At 42.9% G+C, this 10,218-nt stretch overlaps 1 protein-coding gene across 1 annotated transcript; it reads right to left on the bottom strand.

The window, feature by feature from the left end:
- Window positions 1-8,458: 8,458 nt before the first annotated feature.
- On the bottom strand, window positions 8,459-9,679 carry LOC136409057 (piggyBac transposable element-derived protein 4-like). Its single transcript, XM_066390339.1, has one exon. The coding sequence runs from the start codon at window positions 9,677-9,679 to the stop codon at window positions 8,459-8,461; it is 1,221 nt and encodes a 406-aa protein (XP_066246436.1).
- Window positions 9,680-10,218: the final 539 nt, after the last annotated feature.

Here is a 10,218-nt window from a genome sequence, read left to right as displayed (position 1 = left end):
AAGTTCGTGGTCGGAGGAGTAGAGACAGTGCCCCAAAAAACGGTACGGTATCTGGGAGTGCTGTTTGGAGACAACATACACTTCGGACAGCACATGACGAACGCCTGCAACAAGGCGCTAAACAAATTAGGCCGGCTGCAGAGGATCATGCCTACGTTGCGGGGACCCCCGACCCAGAAAAGACTGCTCTTGTACGGAGTCGCCCAGTCGACGCTCCTGTACGCAGCCCCTATCTGGGGAGGAACACTGAAGACTAAAATGTACGGCCAGATGATGGCGAGCGCACAAAGGAAAGCCCTCGTTAAGACAATATCGGCGTACAGGACGGTATCGGCCAAAGCGGTCCAGGTGCTAGCCAGCACCCCCCCTATCGACCTGTTGATTCAGGAAAGAACGGAGCTGAACCAACTACCATCGGTCATCCCCCACACAGAACACGGCGCCACTCGCCAACGACAACGAATGTCCCTCGATTGGATTGTCCCGGAGGCGAGAACAGCGCAGGCGAAAGAAGAGCGAGGTTTTTTTTAGTGGGTAGGCGCTCGGGGGACTCACCTCAGCAATCAGCCAGCTGAGTGCGGGACGAGTCCTCCGGGTGAATCCCACAGTACCCGGCCGCCAGACCACCAGGCCGGGTGTCTTTAGAAGATTTTTTTTCCTCGGAAAAAAAAAGTCGTTACCCAGTAATGGACGGTGTGGAAAGCCAAGAGTGACAACTGCTATCGAAGACAGAAACATTGTGATCAAATCCAAACGTAATAGAAGATTGACTGCTCCAGAAATGGCTGCAAGTGTGAGTTTATCGCGTGACAACTCAATCAGCGTTACCACAGTACAGCGACGTCTTCGGAGCAGTGGACTGTATGGCAGAATAGCCGTGAAAACCCTTTACTAAGAAATGTGAATAAAGTAAAATGATTACAGTGGGCAAGAGAACATGAAAATTGGACTATTGAACAATGGAAAAAGTTTCTTTAGAGTGATGAGTTCAAATTCGAAGTGTTCGGGTCAAGGAGTAGAGCTTATGTCAGGAGAAAATTGGGTGAGCGTTGTGCTGACCAGTGTTTAATAGCATCTGCTAAACAGAGAGGAGGCTCCTTGATGGTTTGGAGATATTTTCATAGCTTATCTGTTGGAAACATATTTAAGTAGAAGGAATTATGCGAAAAAGGCACTATTTGAAAATTTTGCAAGAACAAATGTTGCCTTCCGGTTTACAAATTTTCGGAACTCACTTCATTTTTTAGCATGATAATTATCCAAACCATTCTGCCAAAATTTGTAATGAGCATCTAAACAAATTGAAACAAAATAATACCATTGGTGTCATGAGCTGGCCACCACAATCTCCTGATCTGAATCCCACAGAACTCTCGTAGAAATCGCTCCGGCGCAAATCGTCTCGTTAAAGTGGTCCAAAAATCGGAATTTTTGGGTCTACGTAAAGCACGAAACTAATGCTTTGTGCGGATTTAAGTGCAAAGTTTGTACAATTTGGTTTTCATGAATTACGTAGAATTTTGTAAATAACTAAGAATCTGATTAAGTCATAAAAATCTACATTGCCTATAAAAGGGTACTCGCTTCGAACGCAAGTGCCATAAATCGTCCCTTTCGGGGTGCAAAATTTTCTTCAGGCCCCAACATCTGATGGCTAAGTGTTTATTTTCTTTTCTATTACTTTCGCTGGTAATTCTGTTTTTGGTCGTCGAAAGTAAGTAAAAGCGCGGAACCTCCACAATGAATTCCATTGTGGAGGTCAATCTGCTACATAACAGCAGCGAGGATGAAAGCGAGGAGGCGTGAGTCCCAAAAAGGCCGCGCAAGCAGAGGTCCCCCAAAACACTAGCGGAGCCTCCTCCAGCTCGGGGGAGTCTTCATCCTGGGAAGGGACGTCACGGGGCAACACCGTGAAAAAAGCCGTCAAAATGGCGGAAACAAACCAGACGTTCGAGGAGCTTAAGCTCCTGATTAACGCCATGTTCCTCGAAGGGAGAAATTTAATGGCTCTCACTAGGATAAATAGAAACATCAAACGCGAGAGTAGATATACAAAGAGAGTTCTGGTTCAATAGCGTTAGCGGGTAAGTGATATCCGTTAACGTTATTTTGTGCAGTGCGAGAAGTCCCCGTGCGCGTTGGTGTAATTGAAAAAAGAGTGTCAATGGAGAATTGAAACTCGGTGCCGCTTTTTTTGGTTGAAGTTACGATCGCATCCAGGCAGTCGCCGGAGTGAGGGGTGGGGGGTTGCAGACGGAATTTTTGACTCACGCCATGGAGGTTAATAATCAGCTGTTTTGTGTTAAAAAATTTATTGTGCATTTCTTGGCTCTCTTGGAACAAGTAATTATTTAACTAACCAATCGTGTATATCATGACAATTTAATATAGCATATGCCAAATGTTTGTCGCTAATGTGTTCTGAACACATTGGATGTTGCGTGAATACCGGCGATGGAGACCATTCCCAATGGAATTCATCTATGTCTATGAGTTGTGGTTGACGTTGTGCAGCGGAGAACTTTTGCAGAATGTTCTTCAGGAAGTTCGTCAAGTTCTTGCCCCTCATGTACACATAATTACATCCACAGAGCTTATTGGTGATAATTTCTTCCAGTTCATCGTAGGGGATATCTTTTTTTTATAGGGAAGGAAAACCTTCATGAGTACCCGGCCTGATGGTCTGGCGGCCGGGTTATGTAAGATTCACTCCCCTGAAAGGGGAGCGCCTACCCACTAAAAATCTCCCCTCTTCACCCTGAATCATCCCCGGGACTGCCGTCAGGCATTACTTCAGTGGGGAGGTAAAATTCACTGGTTTTTCATTTTGCACCCATCCTCCATTGCACCACCACATCCGTTTATCCATTTCACATCTTTTTTTTCTTCTCTCCCCCATCACTCTACTCATAATATCCCTCATATTATCGGTCACCACATTCCATGACTCCTCGCTTCCCAACATAAGTCGTGCCACACTCTTCTCCGTCACACAAACTCCTTTTCCTCCTAGTCACCTCTCTCTCTCTCTCGCGTGCCCTACACAATGAAATAGGGTATATGTTGGTGTATCCCTCTCTCCACAGCACCAACACCCATCAGTTTCCTTCCTCACTATTAGATGCAGGTAAGTGCCAAATACTACATGACCCGTGAGCGCCTGCGTCATGTAAAAGCCCACATTTCTGAACTCCCTGGTCACCCACCCCTCCACTGTCGTGATAAACAACTTTATCTACCTATACATATTGGTTCCACCTCCTTTACCACTCCCTAAAAAATTCTTCCCTCACCTGCTTCCTGTACCCTGCACCCCTCGCGTGTATACTCATCCTTTCCTTTACCGCCAGATCAATTGGCGCCAGCCCCGCAATAACCGCAATGACATGGATTGGCACCATCCTGTATGCCATCGTTATCCCTATTGCCGCCCTTCTATTCACTCTTTCCATCTTCTCCCTATACACCTTCAGACTACAAATTCCCTCTCAAATTGGTGCTGCGTACAGCATGATCGACCTAGCCACCGCCGCCAACAACCTCCTCTTATTGGCCGAGCATCCCCCCACCCTAGGCATCTGTCTTATCAATGTGTCCATTGCACTATTAGACCTCTGACATACTTTCTTTATATGTGAGGCGAACCTAAAATTCCTGCCCAGATCCACCCCCAGGTATCTAACAATCTCCCTCGTCGCTATCCTGGCTCCCTCTATCCCGATCTCCACCTTTGTAACCTTCCTCCTTCCAGCCAACAAAACCATTTCCGTCTTACCACCCGCCACCATGAACATCAATTTCCCCAACTCGTATATCACCCTACCCACCGCATGCTCCGCCTTATCCTTCAGTTCGCTTCCGGTTTTTGCCCTCACTAGCACTGCCAAATCATCGACGTACACTACCAGATCCCCTCCATCCTCCATCTCTGTCCTCAACACACTATCTTAGAAAGCATTCCACAGGATGGGGCCAAGTAACGAAACCTGCGGCATCTCACATGAGACATCCACCTCTTCTCCCCTCTCCGTGATAATTTTCCTCGCCGTAAAATACAACTTCACCATCTGTATCAAATATCTCCTAATTTCCTTCTGTTCCAGTGCCCTTACTACCCCCTCCCATGAAGCGCTATTAAACGCGTTCTGCACATCAACCAATACCATCACACAAAAGTCCCTGTTCCTCACCACACCCACCCTAATCCCCTCCACTATGTCCTTGACTCTTCCCAAAGCGCCGACCGTCGACCTGCCTCTTCTAAACACATACTCCCTATCTGACAACATGCCCCCTTCTTTCAGTTTCCTCCGTAACCGTTCCCCCACAAACCTCTTCAGCATCTTCCCTACAACGTCTATCAGGCATATCCGTCCATATGCTACTTCTCCCCCACCAGGTTTCTCTACCAGCACCAGCCTCGCCTTCTTCCACACCGTCGGAAAGGATCTCTTTTGAGGTAAGTATTATACATTTTTAGGAAGGTGCCCTGATGCCCTCTTACGTATTTCGCTAAGAGCCCCGGAGAGATCTCGTCCAGGCCTGGGGCTTTCTTCATTTTAATCCTTGATGTTGCCAGATTAAACTCCCCCAAACTAAACTACGTAACTTCCTCCTCATCCAACCCCTTGTCTTCCCACTCCACTTTCAGTCTTTTCGGAAAGAGCCTCCCTATCTCCTGTCGCACCCTATCCTCGTTCAGCCCTCCTTTCCACCTCCTACCCAAACTTCCCGTTACGATATGATATACCCTTACCCATATGTCTTCCTCCAATTCCCTACATTATTTCCTCCAACATTCCAGTTTACCCCTGCGGATTTCCCTCTTCAGTTCTTTTTTCGCTACCCTGTTATCCTTCTTCCATCTCTACCCACTGCACCTCCGTCAATTCTCTCCTCCTCGCACGCACCATTCTTCTTCTTGCCTCATTGCACCGCCTTCTGCTGTCTGCAATCTCCATGTTTCACCAATACATAGGGAGGTGTCTTCCAGGAGACCCTATCCTTCTTTCAAAGTACTTTCTTCCTCTTTCGATTATCTCCCCCATTATTTCCTCCACCAAGAAGCCTTCTTCCTCGACAAACATGTTCGGTATCACCCGGCTGAACTCCTCCATCACGCCCTCCTTAACCCTCCACTGCCCGGCTCTTATCCCTTCTTCCTTGACTCGTCCTGACTCCGCGTTAATATTAAAACTTATTGTTCTATGGTCACTACAGTTCTCCTTTTTTATTTCCATCCGACCACTTCCCTCGCGATGCGCTCCATCCCCATTGTTACGTCAATCACAGGAGATCTCCTAGTGTCACAGTAGGTTGGTTCCCCAACCCTATTTATCGCTATCAAACCGTTAGTCGCCATCCAGCTCTCCAGAATGACGCCTCTTCTGTTGGTAATCATTGATCCAAACACCGACGTCTTTGCATTCAGATACCTCCACCAACACTTCCTTTCCAGTTTTCCTTATCCTACTCAACATATTTTCCAACATTTCCTCAAAATCCTCCTGCCTCCCATGTGGCGAGAAGTAGCATGATATCACAGTCATATCCCCACAAATCCCACACCTTTAAAGCTGCCTTTTTTATCCGTCCTCCTACTCACTTGTATAAAACTATCACCGTTATTATCACATAATTGCCCCCTCCCTACGCCTATGTTGGGTTCACACCCAATCAGTATGTCCACTCCTTCCTCCTCCATTGTTCTTGTCATTAGGTCATATGCCGTCTTACACCGTTTAAAGTTCAACTGCATGCATAGTATTCTTTCTTTCTTCTGTGGCATTTCAGTTTTTTTTTTGTTACTGTTTTTGCAGCCTACGCCCCATCTTCCCCCTGGGTTTCCTCCGCGTGTACTTCCACCATTGTTTTGCTCCCCCTAGCTATAGAGAGGGCCCACTTGAATACCTCGCATCTTCCTGACCCTGTCCTGTGCCCCTTCTCATAGCAAAAACTGCATCTCTCTTTTCCATTGCATTCTTCCTGCCTGTGTCCCTCTTCTCCGCATCTGAAGCAACATTTAGTGCGGTCCTGCCTTTTGTACTCTCGCATTGTGGTCTAGTCCCCAGCATTTGTAGCACCTTCCTACATCCACTCTATTCTCCATTCTACACTTCACATACCCCACCCTCAGGTAGGGGTCCCTCATTAGGATTTCGGCCTTTCCTGCTTCTAGTGTTAGGGTCGCCGCCTGTGTATCGTTTATATTCCACTGCAGTTGTCCCAGCACGTGTTCCTGTTCATTGAGTCCCCCCACTTTCCTCTTTACTTTCAATTGCCTCTTTCATTTTCTCCTTCTGTGTCGTAGAGTCCATTCCCCTTACATGTATCACCACCTTCCGCGTCTCTGGCCCCACTAATCTCACCTTCGTCCTCATCCCCTCCTCAATTGCTTTCCTCATCTCCCTGGCATTTGCCACTTCCCTTCTCATAGTGACTAAAATTTTTCCGTCTTTCATCGTTCTTAATCCTTGTATTTTTTTATTTCCGTCCTTATCTTTATTTGAAGTTTTGATCTTAGGGGATAATACCGGCGTTGTAAAGGAGTCCACGTATATGGTGTACTGCATGGTCCACAGCCGTTTGTTTGTGAGAGAGAATGGTACGGTACAGGTGGTTTGAACAAATAGTGATCTATTTTAACCCCATTTTTTATGGCTACTTCTTTCGCGTGAAACACTGGGTTGGAGCCTGAACCTAAATAAAAGCCTTATATGTTGATGACAAGAACTTTTATTTTTATTGGTATTTAATATGTTGTGAATGGTTAAGAATCGAGAGAGAGACGACTAACATACAATTGGAAAAATGAGCTCTGTTTAAATTACTGTACGAGGTGCGGTTAACCAGTGATGGTACTAATTTTGTTTTTTATGAAATAAACTTCAGATATATACCATACTTTGTGCCGATTACAACTTTAATTTTTTACGAGTAGACGTACAGAGTGTCCCATTTTCGTTGTAATCGTGGGATATCTCAGTTATTAGCAAAGATAGAGCGATGCGATTTTCGCGAACCTGTGTCACTTTTTAGTCAAACTAATGATAACGTTAACAGAATTGATCCAGTTATCTTAGTTTTTGCACTACAGGGCGTTTTTTAAAATATTGTATTTTGGGACCCCCCTATAGTTTGAATATGCATTAAGTTATTGAAAATGTATAAGCGGTGTCGGATAGAGATTTTTACGAAGAATCCAGTGGCGTACTCAGATTTTATTTATAATTCTTAGTTTTCGAGATATGGGCCAAACTTATGTTTTTTAATGGGACACCCTGTATATTTTTACCTATTTTGATTCCCCTCATTTTCCCCATTCTAAAGATACTAAACTCGATATGGTTACTTCAAATAATAATGTCACTATTTGACATTTTCTGAAAGAGGATATTACGTAGTGTGCCTTGATCAAGAGTCAACCATATTTAAAACAATAGAATACTTAGCTTATCTATTGTCATTTGCGGTTATCAGAATTTAACCCGGCGTTGGTACGGTGGGAAAATATTACATGTTAAGTACACTGGGGTATGTGATACCCCTATTTATAAAAGATATTAGCAATAATTTTTAAATTTGAAATTTGTGTTTTGGTGTTTTTCTTTTCCCAATAAGTACTGTTGATCATGCGAAACAAAAAATAATCATAAATATTTTTTTATTTTCAGAAAACAACAAGCTTTACACAAATATAACATTTTTCATATATGAAAAAGGTACTAAAATTATAATCACAGAAAATAAATAAAAATAAATGTTTTTGGTAAACGACCTCTTTTACCGCGAGCAATAAACATAGAACAACACAACGAAACTCATTTTGAGAAAAGAATTAAACATTTCAAGGGCTATTCGAGGCCTGACATTCATCACATGTGAAAGAGCAATGATCCATGCATATGTAACGGTTGCATGAATGGCAAGTGTAGAATGATTTTCGATCGGCCTTTCTGGGACACAAACAACATCTTCTTGACACTTTTTGTCTTTTTACAGATGGGTCACCACGTATTCCCTGACCATCAGAACTTCCACTTGTTTCTGCAATTTGTCTGAGAAGCTCCCGCCGTACATGAGGATTTTCTTGTCTTTTCTCTCTGTACTCATTGACAAGAGATAAACCTAGTTCCTTCAGAAACTTTCGGCGTGGAAGTTTGCTAGTTTTGTCATTGTTATTACTTTTCCATATAATCATGGCATTTATGGCTGCAGAGTTGAGAATTGAATAAAACAGGGTGAGGGGCCACCTGCGACTATTCCTAGAAACGCTGTAGGTACCAGATAATTCATCTACAACATTAATTCCACCTTTAGTGAAGTTATAAAACGTGATAACTTCAGGTTTCTTCAATTCATTTGTATCTGTATCTATTTTTCTGTCGTGATGCAAAGTGGAAAACAGTAGAACATTTTTTCCTTTTTTGGGAATATAGAAAACAAGCATAATGTTGGATTAGAATCCAAACATGGAACTTCTTTCTTCCCTGCCTCGTACTGCCAGCATCACTGGAGGTATTTCACGTTTATTTTTCTTCAAAGTACAGACAGCAGTAAGTTTGTATTCTTTTAGAAGTTTTATAAGAAGAGGATAGCTTGCAAACCAATTATCAAAAGTGATATTTCTATTTGAACCTCTAATTGGTTCTACGAGTCGCAGAACTATATCATCTGGTTTATTACTCAAAGAAAAAGGTCCATCCGGTTGCTTACCAACATAGACCTCCAAGTTGAAAATGTAGAAAGTCCTTGCATCTACAAGCGCGAATACTTTTATGCCATATTTGGCCGGTTTATTGGGTATGTATTGCCTGAATCCACAACGGCCCCTAAACGCCTCCAATTTTTCGTCAATCGTCATATATTCTGATGGAATATAACATTCTTGACAGTGGTTGATAAACCGTTCAAATATGGCTCTGATGGGTGCTAATTTATCAATGCGACGCCTGTCGTTTCTTGTACCTGCGCAATCAAAACGAAGACACGCAACTAAAATCTGGAACCTTTTCAAAGGCATTGTAGATCTGAAAATATCAACTCCAGTACCATCATTTGCCCACAAATCTTCAAGATTTTGTCTTGATGACCGAAAGACTCCAGCAAGGTAAAGAAGTCCCAATGCAGCTTTCAATTCAATTGTGTTAGTTTCCCGTATCATATGTTTATCAGAATAATTTTGTGACTTATGGTTTATTTTTTCATTTGTGTATTTCACAGTATCATCCAGCATAACATTGTCTACAAAAAGGCTCCAGCATTCTAATGGCGTTTTGGCTGTTGTTACTATTGTTGTTTTCTTTGGACCAGGTAGATGTGTCACTATATTTACGCTCCTAGTTCTTACAGCTTGATTTCCGGGAGACTCAGCCCATTTTGTTTTCCCATCTTTACCCCACATATACCGTTGCCGAATATTACTTGATGATGTAGGATGATCATTACTTGTAGAATTATCTACAGACCGGTCAACATCGAGAGGTTCGTAGTGTTCATTTTCAATTTCGTCAGATGGCTCAATTTCCTGTGCGCTGTCTGAGTTGGATAAATGTTCACTCACATGGTCAAGCAATTCTCCATCCGATTCAGATCCTAAGGGTTCCTCAGCATTCTCAGGTATATCATCATAAATTGCCCACATTGCAGTCAAGCGTTTTTGTTCGTTTTCATAAGACATATTGAAGAAATCTATTTAAAATACCAGGATGTAAAACGATTACTGTAGAGTGAAATACTAGTTTACCTACTTTGAGTTATGAAATCACTAGCACTGAGATAAACGAAATTTTCACTATTAGAAATGTAAACACCTTTTCACCTTATTTCACGTCACTGGTACACTGGGGTATAGTAAACCCCCGACCACTTCAGTTGCATACTAAATACACAAATGACTATTTTTGAGATTATCCCGTCAGTGACTCCATCTATGAGGTCTAATTCGAAGGTACATAGACGCTTAAATTAATAGGATGGTACGTTTCTTTAAAATTCCCAATTTACTTGGGCTCGGGTATGTCATACCCCAACGCACCAAGGCCGGGTTAATAATATAACTGTAGTTGTGTTAATGTTACCTTTGTATTTATATTATGTCAGCCAATATGAATGATAATCAGCAATTTGAAAACTATGAATATTATGATATGCTCCTAGTTTTTGCAATTTGTAAAGAGAATTCCAATGAAGCATCTGAACTTTATTTTAACAGGTAAA

This window comes from Euwallacea similis, chromosome 5 (assembly GCF_039881205.1).
Source record: "Euwallacea similis isolate ESF13 chromosome 5, ESF131.1, whole genome shotgun sequence".
NCBI classification, from domain to species: domain Eukaryota; kingdom Metazoa; phylum Arthropoda; class Insecta; order Coleoptera; family Curculionidae; genus Euwallacea; species Euwallacea similis.
This window is presented reverse-complemented; position numbering and strand designations above follow the sequence as displayed.

Excerpts from the sequence above, each read along its gene's own strand:
- LOC136409057 (XM_066390339.1), bottom strand. The coding sequence starts at position 9,679 with ATGTCTTATGAAAACGAACAAAAACGCTTGACTGCAATGTGGGCAATT.